The 21,018-nt window shown below is 42.5% G+C and overlaps 1 protein-coding gene across 3 annotated transcripts in view; it reads left to right on the top strand.

The window, feature by feature from the left end:
• Positions 1-19,909, top strand: part of ipo11 (importin 11) — a 113,853-nt gene extending 93,944 nt beyond the window's left edge. For all 3 annotated transcript variants that reach the window (XM_060931026.1, XM_060931028.1, XM_060931029.1), the window contains exons 29-30: positions 169-253; positions 18,626-19,909. In XM_060931026.1, the coding sequence (XP_060787009.1) occupies positions 169-253; positions 18,626-18,790 (250 nt within the window). In that variant the 3' untranslated portion in view covers positions 18,791-19,909. The remainder of the gene's footprint in view (positions 1-168; positions 254-18,625) is intronic.
• Positions 19,910-21,018: the final 1,109 nt, after the last annotated feature.

Here is a 21,018-nt window from a genome sequence, read left to right as displayed (position 1 = left end):
TGTGTAAAATGGAAGAGTAATCTCACAGCAAAGTGGAGAAATGTGCATCACACTGACCATACATCATCTTAGAGAGAGAGAGAGGTGTCTCCCTGCTTTGGCTTACTGAAGGTATAGATTTAAACCAATAATCCCTGTCTGTCTGCACCTGTCTGACTCTTTACGAAGCTGTATGTTGGTGAGTGGATTGGAGGAGCCGAAGTTCTCTGATGATGAAGAACCTCCCACTGAACAGGACAAGAGGAGGAAACTGGTGAGTAATGATACTGGGGTCAAAGGTGACTGGGGTTACATGATTATAATGATTCAATTCAGTTCCATTTTATTTGTATCGAGCTTTTAACAATGAACATTGTCAAAAAGCAGCTTTATAAAAATATATAAATTACAGATGTAAATTTTAAACATTAATTTATAAGCTTATTCCTAATGATGAAGCCTAAGGTGATGGTGGTGAGGAAAAAAACTCCCTCAGATGACATCATGAAACCCTGAGAGGAACCAGACTCTTAAGGGAACCAGTCCTCATCTGGGTGATAACAGATATCGTGATTATAAATAACTCACTTCTATAACTGTGTCCTATAGAGTCACAAAGTACAACTGTGTAACCAGGAAATTCATTATAGTTTAACAGAAGTCTGTTTTGTTGAAGTTATCAACTGTTCATTGATGGAGACTTGAGTGTAAAACTGTTCATGACAACTGCAGTCCTAAAGTTATTATGGGGACTGGAGTCCGAAACCATCGCAGCAAAACTGTAAGAATCCAGAGCGTCTTCCAGGTGCAACTTTTGACTGTCCATCTGGGTCCGTCCTCCACAGGAGCGATGGGATGAGACTCCAGCCAGAAGTAGGGCATCAGGATGGATCAGGCAGGTCCGAGGAGCAGAAGAGGTTCAGCACCACTGGGGTCTCAGGAGCAGCATGTAACGAGAGAGAGACACACAGGTTGGCCAGTGTCACTTAGAGTAAGAACAGAATACATTTTGCACTGAGTACAAGCAGGGACTCCGGCAAAACTAACTGACATCATTAACTAAAAGGGGAGAGCCAGAAGGTAACCCAGTCCTGAGGGAGCCCCGGGACATAAAGCAGTAGCCACTACACTGTCGTCAAACCTCAGTGAGCAAGCGAGTGGGGGCTGACAGCATCCATACATCCCAGTTTACCAAAACACTCTGTCTGAGGATCCTCCAGATCTACACCTTTACCTCATAAACACCATTAACACAAGGCTTGACTAAACAGATCTGTTTTCAGCCGAGACTTCAACACTGAGACTGTGTCTGATTCCTGAACACTACTTGGAAGGCTGTTCCATAACTGTGTGGCTTTGTAAGAAAAGGCTCCGCCCCCTGATGTAGCCTTCACTATTCAAGGTACCAATAAATAACCTACATCTTTTGATCTAAGTAGGCATGGCGGCTCAGGATCAGGACACTTCATCCAATGCCATTTTGTCCAATAGTTGAGACATTTTGTCCAAAGCCTTTTTCATACGCACTATCAATTATTTTATATGTGCGACAAGATCAATTGATATACCTAATAACCTATATGTACCTCCCACTGTCAGAGAGCGATAGGAGATGGATGCAAGTGCAGAAGTAGTTTATTAACAATTGTGAAAAAACACAGGCAAACAATCCAAATCGGCAGGCAATCTCGTAAACGTGAAACTAGCAAAAGGTCGGGCGATGCACAAACAGGCTAAATCGAGCAAAGACAAAAACAGAAACTAAGACCAGGAGACAGGCTTGGAAACCCAAGGAATCTACACGGGAGAATAAGGCTCTGTAATGCGTGCTGACGTGGTGTAATACTTCGCAATGAATGTGCGTTTTCTCAGTCTTTATATAGGCATGCTGATGCCTCTTAATCATGTGCAGATGAGCCTCATTAATAGCACGCTTGCGAGAGTCCGCTTGGCAGTCTGGAGCACACCCGCATGGACTCATGCTTGCACTGTTAATGAGGCTCACATGATCAAGAGGCATCAGCGTGCCTATATAAAGACTGAGAAAATGCACGTTTTCTCATCTCTGGATATCATATCTCGTATCTCGCACTTGCCAAGGATATCTGACAAGTGCGAGTATAGATTTTCTATGTAATTTGGTCTAATAAAAATGATCTCTCCCCACAAGCGGCCCCAGCCAAATGCATCTGTATTTGATTTCCCGTAATTTCCGGTTTCGTTTTCATTTTTCAAAAATGTGTTTTGCTTCGGTCAAATTCCATTGAGAATTCCTCTTTTTTTCGAACAAATACCTGAAATATAAAATAATTGATAGTGCATGTGAAAAAGGATTTGGATGAAATGTTTTAAGTACTGGATGAAATGGTCGTTGGACGAAATGACCTGTATCCGGTGGGTCATAAAAGACTAGAAGTTCGCTCAGGTACTGTGGCGTGAGACCATTCAGGGGTGGGTTTCCCAAAAGCCTCTTAACACTAAGAGCATCTTAACTAGGAGAGAGAGTGTTCATTGTGCTGCTCACTCTACCATTTAACGATGATCTTTGTGTTACAATGTTTTTGGGAAACTTGGCACAGTGCTTTAAAGGTCAATAGTAGTATTTTATAATCAATACAAAATTTGATTGGGAGCCAGTGCAGTGTGGATAAGACAGGCGTGATGTGGTCATATCTTCTGGTTCTAGTGAGGACTGTAGATGCTATGCATGCTCTTTTGGCCGATAATTGGACAGCTGACAGGGATCAAGGTCAGGTTTTTTAATCAGGAGTTTGATAACTGCTAGTTTAAAGGATTTGGGTACATAGCTGATCCTAAAGGAAGAATTTATTATTTTTTTGAAGCGGTTCAATTTCTCCAGGTATTATCTGTTTGAATAGACGTGCAGGTAAGGGATCAAGTCCACAAGTTGAAGATTTTGATGTTGATGTGGAGATTAATGAAATTAGTTTGATTTCTCTAAGGGGAGTAAAACATTCGAATTGCTGATCTGATACAGTTCTATTGTTAACTACAGGGTTAATTATCAAATTATCAGGTTTTAAATTAGTAATTTGAATTTTTTGTCAGATATTTTCAATTTTATTATTAAAAAAATTCATGAAGTCGTTGCTACTCCATACTGCAGGTGTGCATGTGTCTATAGTGGACTTATTCCTGGTTAATTTTGCTACAGTATTAAATAGGAATCTAGGATTATTTTTGTTATCTTCTATTAGGGAGGAGAGATATGTTGATCTAACAGCACTAAGAGCTTTTCTATACTTCAGGAAGCTCTCCTTCCACGCTAATTTGAACACTACCAATTTTATTTATGTGCTAATTTTTGAGTGGTCTGTTTTAAAGTGCGACTGTCATCGTTATACCAGGGTGTGAATTTTTCTCAAGCTTTTTTCACATCCTGTAGATTAACGGAACTAATCAGTGAATTAGCATGAGGACACGCGCGCGCAAATTTAACAGCAAATCTCTGCCTGATTCAAAGTGTGTGTGAGAGAGGGAGAGAGAGAATTGTATGTAAATCTAGAAATAAACAAACGTGTGATCTCTCTCACAAAAACCTTGACCCTCTTAGCCCTCCGGTAAATGAAGTGCCCTCAGAAGTGAGCATGCTTCATCCTCAGCTCCTACAGCTCAGTCACGCTCTGAAATATCTCCAACACACACACATACATGAGTACACTCCATAGCTGCCAGTCATGCAGTGTCATAAATGCACCATAAAATTGACTTTTTTATGCACACATACCCACACCATATATCCATCTTTTCAGATTTACCTTTTTGCAAGTTCTTGGTACCGAGAGTCTCCGTTGTGTTTCAGTACTCAGCTCTACTCCGTGCCTTTGGCCACATTAGTGTTGTGTGTTCAGCTTCGATTGTTTCTTTTGTATTGATTATAAAATACTACTTTTGACTTTTAAAGCACTGAATGGTCTCGCACCACAGTGCCTGAGTGAACTTCTGGTCCTTTATGACCTGCCACGCCTACTTGGATCAAAAGGTGCAGGCTATCTGCTGGTACCTTGTATAGTGAAGGCTACATCAGGGGGCGGAGCCTTTTCTTACAAAGCCCCACAGTTATGGAACAGCCTTCCAAGTAGTGTTCGGGAATCAGACACAGTCTCAGTGTTGAAGTCTCGGCTGAAAACATATCTGTTTAGTCAAGCCTTGTGTTAATGGTGTTTATGAGGTAAAGGAGTAGATCTGGAGGATCCTCAGACAGTGTGTTTTGGTAAACTGGGATGTATGGATGCTGTCAGTCCCCACTCACTCGCTCGCTGAGGTTTGTTGACGGTGTAGTGGCTGACCTCTTCTGCTCCTCGGACCTGCCTGAGCCATCCTCATGCCCTGTGTCTGGCTGGAGTCTCATCACATCGCTCCTGTGGAGGACGGCCCCATGAGGACAGTTGAAAGTCACACCTGGAGGACGCTCTGGACTCTTACAGTAATGCTTTTATGGCTGAGGACTACAGTTGACTTGCTAACTTTAGGACTGCAGTTGTCATGAACAGTTTTACACTCAAGTTTCCATCAATGAAGAGTTTATAACATCAACGAAACTGACTTCATGTTAAAACTGTTAATGTTATAGTCATGCTGTCTGTTGTTGCCCAAATGAGGATGGGTTCCCTTTTGAGTCCGGTTCCTCTCGAGGTTTCTTCCTCATGTCGTCTGAGGGAGTTTTTCCTTGCCACCGTCGCCACAGGCTTCATCATTGGGGATAGATTAGGGATAAAATTAGCTCATGTTTAAAGTCATTTAAAATCTGTAAAGCGGCTTTGTGGCAATGTCTATTGTTAAAAGCGCTATAAAAATGACTTGACTGTTTAGGGGCATGTTCTTCTGCTTTGGGGCACGTTCTTTTTTTTTTTTTTAAACAATATTTTTTATTGAAATTTCAAATATATATCAAACTTTGTCAAATGTACACACATTTTCTTTTATACAGACATTCATTCACGCAGACAAAGAAAAGGAGTAAAATAAAATGGACAGTGACAACAGACATCAAACTGATGGAAAATAAATACCAAATTAAATAAATAAGACTAAAATGAAACAAAATAAAATAAATTGAGGTAAAATAAAAGGCAGAATCATTTCATAACCTGTTTTTCAGTCAGTGTTATCCGTTTCATTGGTCAGGAATGACATAAATGATTCCCAAATGCAGGCAAACTTCTCCTGTTTACCTTTAACAATGTATGTCAATCTCTCCAGTCCAAGACAAGTCGTCAACTCCTTCTTCCATATTGCCAGTGATGGTGGTTCTACATTTTTCCAATATAGTGCAATCACTCTCCTTGCATGGAGAAGTCCAAAGTCGATCATTTTTGATTGCTTCGTTGTTCTGATGAAGTCCTTGGGGTATATTCCAAGTATACAGACTGTTGACGTCAATGGAATGTTACATTTAACCATCTGTGATAAACATTTAACTACATTTTCCCAAAATACCAAAATCTTAGAGCATCCCCATAGGCAGTGAATCAGAGTTCCCTTTTCAGTCAGACATTTAACACAAACATCAGGAATGTTAGGGGAGATACGATGAAGTTTTGCAGGGGTTATATAAACTCTCATTAACCACTTATACTGAATCAACTTTAAGCTTGTGTTAATTGAATTTGTTTGTGCTTTTAAACATGCTCCTCCCCAATCTTCTTCGCTAATATCTTCTTGTGTGTCTGTTCTCCAGGCATTTAATTTATCTGATGCTGATTCTGTTGAGTACTCCGCTAAAAGGTTATAGAATCTAGATATGTGTTTATTACCATTCAAATTATTAATCACCGTTTCCTCAATAATCGATAGCGGGGGTGTGGCCATGAATGAATTATGTTTTGATGTTATAAAACTTCTTAATTGCAAATATTTGAAAAAATGTTTTTGGGGAATTCCGTATTTTTGACAAAGTTGATCAAATCTGAGAAGGGTACCTTCAAAATAAAGGTCCGAGATGGTCCCAATTCCTTTCTCTGCCCATAATTTGAATCCCCCATCTAATCTACCAGGCCTGAATTGTCTGTTGCCCCAGATAGGGGTAAATCGTGACAAAGTTATTGTTTCATCAACAAAGTTATGTGCTGCATACCATACTGATATTGTATTTTTAACAAAAGGGTTTCTTGTCTGTTTTTTCAGTGTCTTGACATCCGAGGAATATAAATACTGCTTTATGGGCAGATCTGACACTGATTTTTGTTCAATATTTACCCAAGCAGGTGGTGTGGATGGAGAAAAATAATACATTGCAGAACTTAATTGGGCAGCCCAATAATACCATTTCAGGTTTGGGACCCATAGTCCCCCCCCTTTCATAGGGTAAAAATAATAACTTGAGCCGGAGTCTACCTTTTCTATTGTTCCAAATGAACTGGGTAAATATACTATCAATTTTTTTATGGAAATTACTTGGTAATGGAAGCGGGAGTGCTTGGAAAAGATATATAAATTTGGGTATAATAGACATTTTAATAAGGTTTATACGACCAATCATTGATATCGGCAATTTCGACTACCGGTCCAGCTTCTCTGTGACTTCATCTACCAGGGGGTTATAGTTTGTAGGGACAATGTCGCCAAGTTCCGGGGCAATCTTAATACCCAGATATTTAAATCCCTCTTGTGTGGCCATAAATGGTGTATTTATTTTGGGATTACGTCTTTCTTCTTCATTTAGAAATAACAGTACTGACTTAGATTTGTTTATTCTGTAGCCAGAAAACTCGCCAAAGTTTTCAAGTAAATTAATCAAATTCGGAATACTGCTCTTCAGGTTTGTTAAGAAAAAAATTATATCATCCGCATATAATGCTATATGGTGCTCTATGTCCCAAATTCTGATACCGAATATATTCCTACGTGTTCTTACTGCGATCGTGAGAGGTTCTATTGCTAAAGTGAAAAGCAAAGGAGATAAAGGGCAACCTTGCCTGGTTGAGCGTTGTAAACTGAAAGGTTTAGAAATTGTATTATTAGTCAATATTTCTGCTGTTGGGTTTGTGTACAGTAATTTAATCCATTTAAGAAATGTTTCTCCTAGACCATATCTCGGCAGCAGATCGAAAAGGTATTTCCATTCTATTCTGTCGAATGCTTGACTAGCATCAACTGATAACATTGCAGTGTCTTTGGCATTATTTTTCTCAAACAGTACATTTAAAACTCTCCTGATGTTATGGAAGCCTTGTCGTTGTAATACAAAACCATTCTGATCATTACTGATCAATTGAGGAAGATATTTTTCTAATCTTTTAGAGAGAGCTTTGCATAATATTTTTGTATCGCATCCCATTAAACTAATGGGCCTGAAAGATGAACAACTGGTTGGCGATTTGTCAGGTTTTAATATCACAGTTATCATAGCTAATCTTAATGATGGTGGAAGAGTTCCTGTTTTATATGATTCGTTAAACATATCTAATAGAGGTTGCGCAAGTTTCTGTTTAAACTTCTTATAAAATTCTATAGGTATCCCATCGGGGCCAGGTGCTTTCCCACTATTCATACTGCTCATGGCATCATAAAGATCCTCAGCTGTTAATGCCCTGTCCAGTACTTCCATTTCATCTCCAGACAGGCTCTGGAACTGTAGCTGATCGAGAAATGTTTGTTGTTGTGTAGCTCCTGCATATTCTGATTTGTATAATAGTTCATAAAAGTCTCTGAAGGTAGCATTAATTTCAATTGGGTCTGTTGTTAAATCGCCTGACATTGTCGTTATACTGTTAATTGTTCTTTCGGCTTGCATTTTCTTAACCCGCCAAGCCAGTAATTTGCTTGGTTTTTCGCCCTGATCATAGTATGCTTGCTTGGTCCATGAGAGAGTTTTAGCAACTTTGTCGGTTGTTAGTTTATTGTATTGAGCTCTCATTACTGCTAGTTGTTGCTGTTTGTCCTCATCAGTATTCTCGTAAAGATCTAATTCTAGTGTTTTAATCTGTCTTTCCAATGTTTGTATTTCCTTTTTGTGCTGTTTAGTCTTTGAGCTTGTATATTTAATTATTTCTCCCCTTATATATGCCTTAAATGCTTCCCATCTTACACTGGCGGTTGTTTCATCCGTATTTAGCAGGAAATAGCTATCTATGCAGGCCCCCATGAATCTAAGAAAGGATGAATCTTGTAACCAATATATCTGGAACCTCCATCTCTGAGAGTGTTGAGCAAATATGCCTAAGCTTATTTCCATTGAGGCAGCTGCATGATCACTAATCACTATGCTGTCATACCAGCAGTTTGCGACATTGATAAGCAGTTCAACAGAAATTAGGAAATAATCAATACGTGAATGTTTTATAAGTAGAAGAGTGACAGGAAAATTCTTTTTTGTTTGGATTTTTTTCCCTCCATACATCGACTAGTCTTAGATCTTTTATGAATTCAGTCAGCTTCCTCCTTGTCTGTACGTGCGAGATATCAGTTCCAGTAAGTCGATCCATTACTGGGTCTAGCGTACAGTTAAAGTCACCCCCAAAAATGTAGAGACCTTCTAAGGTGGACACAGTCAACAGTAGTCCTTCGAAAAAAGACGGCCTGTCTTCATTAGGACCATAAATATTGATTAGGTTAACTTTATATGACATAATGTTTCCTTGTGCAATCACATATCTACCAGTTGGATCTTGAATAGTTTGAGTAATTTGGAATGGAACTGACTTGTGTACAAGGATAGCAACACCTCGAGCATAATTATTATAAGAAGAATAAATCACTTGGCCTGGCCATCTTTTTTCCAGACAAGGTATGTCAGAGGCCATCAAATGGGTTTCTTGTAAGAAAACAATTTTAGATCTGAGATGTTTCAACCTATTTATAACTTGTTTCAGTTTAGTCAATTTTCTAAGCCCCCTAACGTTCCAACTGGTGATCTTAATTTCAGAATTATTCACAAGCATAGTTTTTTGCCACCAATAACATCTTCTGACACCTTGATGGGGTTATAAATGTTGCTGATTCTACCAAAACCATACACAAAATATAACACACACTGGAGGGGAAAGAAAAACCACAAAAATGACTAGAACAGTCATAACCAAAACAAAAAAAGATCCACTCCCACCCCATCATTTCCACTGAAATGCTTTCCCACACCCCCTTTAATATATCAGCTCTGGAGGATGCTGATCCACTATTGCTGAGGAGCAGCTAATCCGCGTGCCTTTGACCCTGGACAGAACAGCCATAAGTCCAAACAATCATAATGTCTCCTATTTTAACCTTAACCCCTTTCTCTGTTCTTAGTTAAAGCCAACTCTGTTCGTTAAAAAAAAAAAAAAGATCAAACCAGAAATAACGTTGGCGTATGTGTCGCACCACCGAAAATAATGCCAGAAAATAATTTAGTAAAATGACCCTGATTTTTTTTTTCATGTTCCCTTATTTGAAATTTTGACCCCGTCGAAAAGTTTGAACCATTCCTTATCCTTTCAGTATAGCATTTAACAACACTTTCACAAAGAAACAGTCCTTATTAGACTCTGTATATCGTTTATGATACCTGACCCAACCGCTGTTTTTCTTCTTGATGCGTTCAATGTCCGTCGTAACTTCAAGAACCGTGTATCACGTCCTGTACATTCTTTATGCAGGTCGTGTTATGCTTTGGTGGAACCTCTCTGCTTCTTTCGGTGTTGAAAAAAGATGAATTCTCCCATCGTGAAGCACTCTCAGTTTACAAGGATTGTGATGAAATCCTCGAAAGCTTCCCATGGCCACAAACTGCTTCACAACTGGGACAAACTCTCGCCGAATACGGACCGTTTCTGCGGACAGATCCTGAGAGAAAGACAGCTTGCTGTCGCCGTGCCTGATTTCTCGCTTCCTTGCTTCGCGATACACAAATTCCTTTTCCTGAAACTTCAAAAATCGAACGAGAACTGCTTGGTTCTGGTTAGGTTTGGCCGGCGCCAGTGTGCGATGAGCTCGCTCCAGAGTGAAAGTTTTATCAGGGCAGCCGAGCCATTGCGGTAGCATGTCATTTATAAAGTCGTAGAGTGGCTTACTTCCTTCAGCTCGTTCACGTAAACCAAAAAGCCGCAGGTTCGTTCTTCTACCTCGATTTTCCAAATCTTCTGTTTTTGTTTCAAGATAGGCAATTCGTTTGGTGGCCGAGGCTAGTGCCTCTTGGGTGTGCTGCAGCATGTCTTCTGTTGTTGCTATACGTGTTTCTGCCTCTCCGATACGTGTTGTATTTGCAACCACGTCTTGTTCCACGGCTGAAAGTTTGTTTTCAATCGCCACAATTGAGTTTGCCACATCCGACAAACGGTTATCAATGTTGTCCAGTTTTGATCCAAAGTCCGAGCGGAGAGACTTCAACTCTGCTAGCACGTCCGCCATATTTGCCATGATGCTAGCCTCCTTAGCCATCGTCGTTGCCTGAGAAGTTGTCCCAACGATACTTGCCTTGCGTGCTCTAGTGAAAATCTCGTAGGATTTCGATTCGGGCGGGTCCGACATATCCAGAGCCGCTCTGTTTGCTCAAAAATTATAGGTGCATTTGTGGGTTTTTTCTAAAATTTGTGTTCGGCTGTATGGAGCTTTCAGGCTATGCCGCCATCTTGATCCCCTCCCCCCAGTGGCTGGGGAGCGTTCTTGTGTTTTGGGGAGCGTTCTTGTGGTTCGGGACGTCGTCTTGTGTTTTGGGGCATGTTCTTGTGGTTAGGGACGTCGTCTTGTGTTTTGGGGCGTGTTCTTGTGGTCTAGAATAGAAGAATAGAATATCTTTATTGTCATTGTCACATGTGCAACGAAACTGGAGTGCAATCCTCATCAGTGTAAAACTAATAAAAGGATTTAAATTAAGCTAAAACTTAAACTATATATGTCTGTGAAGATTCTCAGTCATCCAGGTCATAGTAAACTGTGGATGGTAAAAGAGAGCAACTGGACTTGCTTGAAGATTCTTGAAGACGTTTCACCTCTCATCCGAAAGGCTTCTCCAGTTCTGTCTGACTAATAGGGAGTATCAGGTATTTATCCTCTCATGGATGAAAAGCAATCCTAAGGTGTCGTTGAGTCATCCTGTTGGTGTGGGTCACTGGGGGCTGGGTGTGAATGGCCTCGAGAGTCATTGGGGTGATCAATGGCTTGTTGGTTCTCTCTGTCCTCCTGTGAGTCACTGAAAACAGCTGGGTTTTGGTGTGCATTCAGTTGTCTGGGAAGTGTGCCAAGGACTGCATTGTAGGTGGCTGATAAATGATGTCTTAAGGCCTCTGCATGCTCTTGCGACAAGGCTTTCGCAGATAGCTTTTCGCAGACAGTTGTAATTTATCGTTGAGCGGGGAGTAAGGCGTGCGCGATGTTATTCACCGCCACAACGCAAGGGGACGCGAAGTCGCGAAATCGCTAGGAGTAGTTGGTGGGTGTGGTTAGTGGAGTGTTTATCCTCTGGTTACTTATAATGACTAGAACTGGAGTCGTATAGATGTACGTACTTCCTCACTTCCTCAATCATCCGCTCTTTGTGCTGCTCCATCTTCGCTCATGTTTTTAAAAATGGCGGTCGTGAAAACAAAACAAACCGGAAAAGTAGGGAAGCGGAAGTGCGTGTACAGCGGATGTAGAGTGGACCAATCGGAGCCCTCTTGTCTGCGACGCTGTCTGCGAGGCTTCTGCGGTGGTCACAATTTTTGGGAGGTGCGCGTAGAGCGTCTGCGAAGGTGGGGGGGCTACGCAGACACTATCTGCGACGCTGTCTGCGAGGACTGGGTTGTCAGCATAAATTGGCCTTTAGACCACCACCTCTGTTCAGTGATGGTCGTTCCAGGTTGACAAAAATGGCTTCTTTAACTCCTCGTTCATACCAACGATCCTCTCTGGCTAAAATGCGTACGTTGCAATCCTGAAACGAGTGTCCTTTGTTGTTAAGATGAAGATAGACAGCAGAGTCCTGGCCTGAGGAACTGGCTCTCCCGTGTTGAGCCATGCGCCTGTGAAGTGGTTGTTTTGTTTCCCCAATATACGAGGCCGTGCATTCCTCACTTCTTCAAGAGCAGAAAAAGGAACATAATGGACAAGAAGGATAACAGGAACAAACGTAAGAACATTGTCATTCCTTACATTTCTGGTCTATCTGAGAAACTCAGGAGGATCTTTTACAAACACAACATTCCAGTACATTTCAAACCCAGTAACACCCTGAAGCAGAAACTGGTCCACCCTAAGGACAGAATAGCCAGACACAAACAGGACAACGGAGTATATGCAGTTGAGTGCAGTGAGGAATGCACGGACTCGTATCTTCATCTTAACAACAAAGAACACTCATTTCAGGATTGCAACGTATGCATTTTAGCCAGAGAGGATTGTTGGTATGAGCGAGGAGTTAAAGAAGCCATTTTTGTCAACCTGGAATGGCCATCACTGAACAGAGGTGGTGGTCTAAGACACCATTTATCAGCCACCTTCAATGCGGTCCTTGGCACACTTCCCAGACAACTGAATGCACACCAAAACCCAGCTGTTTTCAGTGGCTCAGTCAATGAAATACCTGATACTCCCTATTAGTCAGACAGAACTGAAGAAGCCTTTCGGATGAGAGGTGAAACGTCTTCAAAAATCTTCAAGCAAGTCCAGTTGCTCTCTTTTACCACCCACAGCTTAAACTATATAAAAATTATAAAAACAGTCAAACTCAGACACAACAGTAAACCTAATTAACTAACAAACTAATATTTAAAAAAAACCTAAAACTTAAAAACACTAAAAATTATAAAAATGGTCAAACACACAACTATATTCAACCAGAAACATTGCACAAATCCCTTATTGCACAATATAAAAAGACATGGACACGAAGAGCAGGTTAGTGAACCCTGACCTGATGTTTGGAATTTAGAGTTCTGACAGTAGTAGCTCAAACAGAGAGTGACCAGGGTGCGATGTGTCCTTTAGGATGTTATCGGCTCTCCTGTGGCAGCGGGAACTGTGTAGCTCCTCCAGAGTGGGTAGAGGGCACCCGATGATTTTCTCGGCCATTTGGATGACCCTCTGAAGTGCCGTCTTGTTTGCTACAGTGCAGCTGGCATACCACACACAGAGGCAGTAAGTGAGGATGCTCTCTATGGTGGTGCGGTAGGAGGACACTAGCAGTCTCTGGTTGATGTTCTTTCTGAGGACCCTGATAGTAGAGTCTCTGCTGTGCCTTCTTTACCAGTACTGTGGTATTCACACCACAGGTCAGTTGCTCCTCAATGTGAACTCCCAGGAAGCGGAAGTCCATGACCCTTTTCACACAGACCCCGCCAATGATTATAGGTTGTATGTCCGTTTTGTCCTTTCTGAAGTCGATGGCCAGCTCCTTTTGTTTTAGGAGTGTTTCGGAGCAGGTTGTTGTCTCTGCACCAAACTGTCAGCCGCTCCACCTCATCCCGGTGGGTGGACTCGTCGCTCCCCACCGCTGTGGTGTTTTCGGCAAATTTGACGAATGTGTTGCTAGAGTGAACAGGAGTGCAGTCAGATGTATAGAGGGTGTAAAGCAGGGGCCTCAGCACACAGCCCTGAGGGGAGCCAATGCTGAGAGCTGTAGAGATGTGGGGGCCTACTCTGACCCTCTGTGTGCGCTCTGACAAGAAGTCCTTGATCCAGAGACATATTGAGATAGGTAGTCCCATGTTCAGCAGTTTGCACAGTAGTCTATGGGGGAGGATGATGTTAAACGCTGAGCTGTAGTCCACAAAAAGAAGTTGAACGTAGCTCCCCTGCTGCTCCAGGTGGGTCAGCGCCGTGTGGAGAGCTGTGGCTACAGTGTTCTCCATAGACCTATTGGCCTTGTATGCATATTGATGTGGATCAGAACTGGGGGGTAGAAATGTCATAATGTGACTCCTTACCAGTTTTTCAAAGCACTTCATCACCACCGGCATAAGTGCTATTGGCCGGTAGTTGTTGAGGCTTGTGATGAAGGTTTTTTTGGGTAAAGGGACTATGGTGGAGGTCTTCAGGCAGGGTGGGATGGTAGACTGGGACAAGGACCTATTGAAAATTTTAGTAAAGTTCCCAGCAAGCTGGTCTGCACAGTCTTTCAGCACGTGCCCAGAGATGCCATCAGGGCCCACTGCCTTCCTTGGGTTAACCACCCTCAGCATGCGCCTCACCTCATGCTCTTCCACTGTGAGGGTTAAGTTGCTGCCAGCTGCTGGTAGTGGCATGGCTGCTTCTGATGACTCCACCTCAAAAAGAGCAAAGAAGAGATTCAGCTCCTATGCCAGTGAGGTGTCACCTTCATCAGCCCCGAGGCCCAGCCTGTAATTGGTGAGGTATTGGACTGCCTGCCACACTTGCCTGCTGTTGTTGCTGTCCAGGTGGTTGTCGATCCTCCTCCTGTAGTCCTCCTTGGTCTTCCTAATGCCTCTCTTCAGGTTGGCTCGGGCCGTGCTGTAGAGAGCCCTGTCTCCAGACCTGAAGGTGGTGTTTCTCTCCTTTAGCAGCTGCTGTACCTCCCTGGTCATCCAGGATTTCTGATTGGGATAGACCCGGGTGCATTTGTCCACTGTGAGCATGTCTACACAGTTCTTTATATAGCACAGGACAGTGTCTGTGAACACCTCCAGGTCCTCATGCTCAAAAGTGTCCCAGTCAGTGCTATTAAAGCAGTCCTGCAGCTGCCGAGAGGCTCCATCAGGCCAGATTTTTAACAGTCTTGATGGTGGTAAGTGCAGTTTTCCGGAAGGGAGTGTATGCAGGGATTAGTAAGCAGGGACATGTGGTCTGACTGGCCCAAGTGTGGTAGTGGTCTGGCCCTGAAGCCCCATTTAATGTTTGTGTAGACCTTGTCCAGTGTATTAGCTCCTCTGGTAGCACACTCTACCTGCTGGTGGAGTTTGGGGAGCACTGTTTTTCAATCCACATGGTTAAAGTCTCCTGCTATGATGTGCACAGCATCCGGATACATACTCTGCTGTAAGCTAACGTTGCTATGTAAAAGTCCGAGAGCCGAGTTCGCATTAGCATCTGGTGGAATGTACACAGAAGTAAGCATGAACCCAGTAAACTCCCTAGGAAGGTAAAATGGCCGGCATTTAACAGTCATGTACTCCAGGTCTGGGGAGCAGTGGCTGGCTGCCGTCACCGTGTTGGTATACCAGTTGCTATGGATGTACACACACAGTCCTCCTCCTTTGTTCTTACCGGAGTCACTGGTCCTGTCATGGCGCTGTGCTGTGTGGCCTGCTAGCTTGATAGCATAGTCCAGAATGGATGAGTGTAGCCAGGTCTCAGTGAGGAGTAGCATGCAGTTGTCCTTAATTAAATTGTTTGAGGCTACCTGAAGCCTAAGGGGCTCTGCATGCTCTTGCGACAAGGCTTTCGCAGATAGCTTTTCGCAGACAGTTGTAATTTATCATTGAGCGGGGAGTAATAGGCGTGCGCGATGTTATTCACCGCCACAACGCAAGGGGGCGCGAAGTCGCGAAATCGCTAGGAGTAGTTGGTGGGTGTGGTTAGTGGAGTGTTTATCCTCCGGTTACTTATAATTATGCTTATAATGACTAGAACTGGAGTCGTATAGATGTACGTACTTCCTCACTTCCTCGATCAACCGCTCTTCGTGCTGCTCCATCTTCGCTCGTGTTTTTAAAAATGGCGGTCGTGAAAACAAAACAAACCGAGAAAGTAAGGAAGCGGAAGTGCGTGTACAGCGGATGTAGAGTGGACCAATCAGAGCCCTCTTGTCTGCGGTGGTCACAATTTTTGGGAGGTGCGCGCAGAGCGTCTGTGGGGGGGGGGGCTTCGCAGACGCTATCTGCGACGCCATCTGCGAGGACTGGGTTGTCAGCATAAATTGGCCTTAAGTTTGTCCAATTTATTAGAGAGTGACCTTACATTGCTGAGGAAAAGGCTGGGAAGCGGTGGTCTGTGTGGCTGCTTCCGTAGCCTAATTAGTGCGCCGGCTCTGCAGCCTCGTTTCTGCTTTCTCTCCCTGCGCCGCCTCTGCTTCCCTCTTGCGGGGATGGTGATCCACGGATAGCCGGGACTCCTCATTATCTCGTCCAGAATGTCGTGTGAGCGGAGAAACTCTGCTGAAACACTCCTCTTGCTCAAAACTCCTATTTTTAGGAGATCGTGCCGATTATAGATGTTGTTAGCCCAACATAATGTAGTTAAAACAAGGAACAATATGTACACAACCAACCAACCAACCAAACAAAACACTGAAAGTGAGAGCACTGAACCGCTGTGTCTATGCGCGCCGCCATCTTTGATTGTTCTTGTGTTCCGGGGCGCGTTCTTGTGGTTCGGGGCGCGTTCTTGTGGTTCAGGGCGTGTTCTTGTGGTCTTGGACGTGGTCTTGTGGCTCGGGGTGTGTTTATTGTGGCTCGGGGCGTGTTTATTGTGGCTCGGGGCGCGTTCTTGTGGTTTGGGGCATGGTTGTTCTGTGTTCTTGTGTTTCAGATGTATTATTTGGTTCTGTTTTTGAGAATATTAAATATTTCCATTTTCTCAGCAGTCATCTCCTCAGTGGTTGGATGTGATCAGTAACCATCGCGACTCCCTGTAAACATTGCTCTCAGCTTGCTGGGCTTATTGATGTCGTGTAATGAAGTGAAGGATAAAGATGAATCTGGGTTTTTGAGCTGCAGGTCACACAGGCGTCGTGTCGGAGTTTCAGCTCCGTGTGCGAGCTCACAGCTCCGTTCATAATAAGAGCACTCAAACCCTGTGTTTGGAACACAGCCGTAATCATGTTCAGCGTGTGAAATAAATTTGCTGATTAGTTTTCTGTTTTCAGTTTCACTGATGAGATGGAATCATTCAGTGAAGGATCGTTTTATCCTGTAAACACACGCTCGGATGTTGTTCATTAGTGAACGCTAATGTGACCTTTTAGGATCGGCTACTTCAGTCGTCGCTGTGAGGAGAGTGAAGTCACTGCGCAGTGACAGCGTCAGAGCCTCAGCTCACGGTGCTCCGGACCTCACTGAGCGCTTCATGAGGTTTCACTTACTGTTTATACTCGTACATGGTTTAATACACTTTCTCATGTTCACGCTGATGCTAGCTTCATGCTAATGCTACAGTATATGAATGCTATGCTAAGATCCTCAGCTCAAAATCAGAACCAATGTTGAGTTTTCACTCATGGCACAATGCGCACCATTTAGAACTGAAACTGAAAGTGATGTCACAGGACCACACCCCAAAGTACCATCAGGACACGTCAGTATTCTGATTATTCCATGAGAACAGAGAGAAATTATTTTAGAAATTATTTTCCATGGCAACGCACACATCTCAGGTTGCAGGTAAAAGTGTTTTAAATGAAGGAGGAATGCTAACATCATGCTAATGTTACTAATGGTTTAAAAAAAAAAGTGACCTACATGATAAAATCTCCCAGACTTCGTGAACACGAACCTCAGGCGAGTTCTATAAACAGCACTACACACAGAGCTGCAGCACTGCGAGGCTAATCAGCACTGAGCGCTAATGGAGGGGTAGTGGTGATGAAATACTGCCTCTTTGTCGTTGCTTCATTAGAAAGACAAAGTCATTGATGCCATTTCACTTTTATTACAGCCCTCAGAGGAAACGCACACACAGGAAAGCCCAGAGTATTGAAGATTCTCTCTGTTGGCATGGCTAGTTACTGTCTCTGTGTAGCATCTCATGAGCATCTCACACCACCATGCTGACCTTTATCTCTGCCTCCTGTACTTACTGTCTCAACATGTAGTTAGCATTAGCATTCAGAACTGTTATGCTAAATTCATGCTAATGTTAAACTAATACCTTTTCATATTAACCTTATGCTAATGTAAACCTCAAACTAACGCTAGGCTAATCCTAATCTGACCCTCTTTAACCCCTTCGGACACAGTGAAAAATGCTATGGAACTTCGTGTGTACAATTGTACACATTATGTCTGAAGGGGTTAACCTCACACTTATGCTAATGAGCTAACATCAATCCCATGCAATCGTTAGTCTCATGTTGTCGTCATGTGGATTGGGAAACAGCCCGTGGCGAAGTGAGTGATCCATTCTGATAAAGTGCAGCAGGAGAGAGAAGTTTTTGAGGAACACGAGCTCAACATCACGCTGCTGTAAATCCAGCACCAATTAATGACTTCACGGACGACCTCCAGAGAGACAGACAGGGAGAGTGAGACAGATACAGGAACGAAATGGACATATAAATCTGTTTTCCTCACCATCATCACTTCATCTTTAGGGATACATTTCTCAGTTCATCTGTTTAAAGTCTTCATTTTTCTGTAAAGTTGCTTTGTGATGGTCTCTTATTAATCACGCAATACAAATAAACTGATGGTGCTGAGGGCAGGCCGTCTAAAGCCATGACATGATTCTAAAAGTGTCAACAGTTTGGGTTCTAAAGCCATCCTGGGGGTTCGGGTTCTAAAGCAGGAACATTCTCAGAATTTAAAGGAGAAACCAGAATTAAATGTAAGGAGGAGTTTCACTGCACCGTCCAGTCTGTGATCATCAGACCCAAGAATGGGAGTGTGTATACACACACACACACACACACACACACACACACAAAAACAGTGTGTGTGCGTATTTCTGATTTATTGCCTTGTGGATGTTAAAAGGTGGATATTGAACTTCCCTCTGCTTATTTTATAGATTTACTGTTCATAATTTTAATGAGATTCATTTCTGTGTGTGTATGCAGTTGGCTCTGGAGGACCCGGTACACACAGTGTCTCTGCAGCAGTGTGTGTATGAGAAGCTGAAGCTGCAGCAGGGGATGATGGGAGATCAGGGATTCCAGTGTCTCATGGAGACGGTGGACACTGAGATCATCCACCAGCTGCAGGAGTTCCTACAGGGACTGTAACTATAGCAACAACAAACAAACGTCACACGCATGCTCACGCCATTCCCACAGGAACATCAACCAACGAACTGTCCAACCATCAAACATGGAGTAAACGACAAACAGCGTCCGAAACGACATAAAGATCAAACAACATCAAATAACATCACACTGTTACAGAACAACACAACTTCCTGTTCCCTACTTTCTGTTCCATAATCCCTACCCCCTGTTCCCTACCCCCTGTTTCCTACCCCCTGTTTCCTACCCCCAAGTCTCTTCACAGTGCGTTATTGTTATTTGGACATGGAGTTTTTTGCAGTGCATTGTGGGATTATCTGCAGCATGCTATCAGTCACATGGTGACAGTAGTGTGCTTCCTGAATAGTGCACTAGGTAGTGAACAGGGTGCAGTGGGTTAATGATTAGCTTTAATAATTGAAGAAGAAAGCTTAGAGAGTTTAGAACCAAAACTTTTCCCTTTGATATTTCTTTTTCCTGATCTGTCACAACTGAAGGAAAGTTTATTCATTGTGTTTTGTGCTTTTTTTTTTTTTTTTTTTAAACAATAATTTTTGACATATGGATAAAAAGACACAAAAATGGGAATTATTATTTTTTTGGATGTGTCGAATGTTCAGAGAGGAAAAAAAAGACATTTCAGTTTCTCTCAGTGAAGGTGAATAAAATTATGCATTAAAATGTAAAAAAAAAAATCTGTTTATTGTTTTTGTTGATGTGACGAGTTAACATTAATTAACATAAAGCAAAATCAAATTATTTTATATTAATTTGTAGTTTTTTGACCGGAATGTTCAGTGTTTAGATTTATAATCACACTTAAAAATTAAATCACTGAATTTTTGATTATTTCAGTAATTATATAATCGCAGGAATACTCAGGAAATTATGCGTTAACAAGCTGATTATTGCTCGTGTGCCATTTGTTTTGCAGATTTTCTCGCATGTTTATGATCTAGGAGTGTGAACTGTATGCTAACCTGCAAACCAGCACAGTGCACAATGTGTGTAATTAGCACAGATGCTAAGGAGTTAGCGGATGTGTGTACGTGTGTAAAACCTGCTGTGAACACGACACTTCATCACTTCACTGATCATTAAAAACCTGGTGAAAACAGAGTTAAATCGAGATTTAGATCACTGTGAGGTCTGAGTGAAAATAATTTCATTCACACTGGAGTTTATTTCTTCTGCATTTTATTCTTTTTCTTTTAAATCACTGAAATTGTATTATTATTATTATTATTATTTCAGTGTTTGAAGTGTTGTGTTTGTCTGTTTTATCGTCTGAATGTTTTTGTTTGTGGCGTGTGTTGGCTGTGATGGTTGTGGGCGGAGCTCCAGACTGGGAGTGGTGGTTTTCTCCAGGTCCTAATGCCCCCTGTGTGATATCTGTCTGCTGGCTCGCTGTGGACTGAGTGCAGCTTCTCCTCCCTCAGTGGGTCTGTCAGTTTAGTGCTGATGGCTGAGTTGTGAGCAGTCTCTTTCCTGGTTTGTGTGTGTGTGTGTGTGTGTGTGTGTGTGTGTGTGTGTGTGAGAGAGAGAGAGAGACAGTTTTGTTGCTTTGAGTGGTTTCTGATGAATTTCCTCATGCAGGATGTCACAGCTCTAATGACTTTGATTATCCTCATAAAAGTGTGTGTGTGTTTTTATAAATTGGTGTGGAATGGGGTTAGATGGGTTTGGTGTGTTAGCTGTGGTCAGGGGCGCCGCTAGAAATCTTGGGCCCTATGAAAGATTACAATTTAGGGCCCCCCCCGGTAAAATTTTCAAGCTCAAGCAACTGAATTTGAAGTCTGTTTTTGGCTGCACTTCTACTTTACTATGCACGTGATCAGCTGCCGAGCAAGTTTAGGTGATACAATTATTTGGTATATGAACATTTTAAATGCAGAACTGTCAGAATTAGACTGAATAGACTGTTGCCGGTTTAACAGCATCAATTCTTGCACTCCAGCGAGTGTCAGACAAGCTGTAGAGAGAGCAGCCGGTAGTTTCTTTGTATATGGCCCATCGTTCTGGACTGGCACTTACAAATTTGTAAAGACAATTGATGAAGCCAAAAAAAGCCGACACTTCCTCACGTGATCCTGCAGCGTGTACCCCAGCGAGATTTAACACATCAACATTTTGACTGAATGAACACCATACTAAGTTACCTAAGAATAGTTGCTCATAAAAAAAAGAAATGTCTTTTCAGTTTAATGTAAGTCTTAATAGCCTAATGC

This window comes from Neoarius graeffei, chromosome 10 (genome assembly GCF_027579695.1).
Source record: "Neoarius graeffei isolate fNeoGra1 chromosome 10, fNeoGra1.pri, whole genome shotgun sequence".
In the NCBI taxonomy this organism is placed as follows: Eukaryota; Metazoa; Chordata; class Actinopteri; order Siluriformes; family Ariidae; genus Neoarius; species Neoarius graeffei.
The sequence above is the reverse complement of the archived record's forward strand: the minus strand, read 5'-3'. Positions and strand labels throughout refer to the sequence as shown.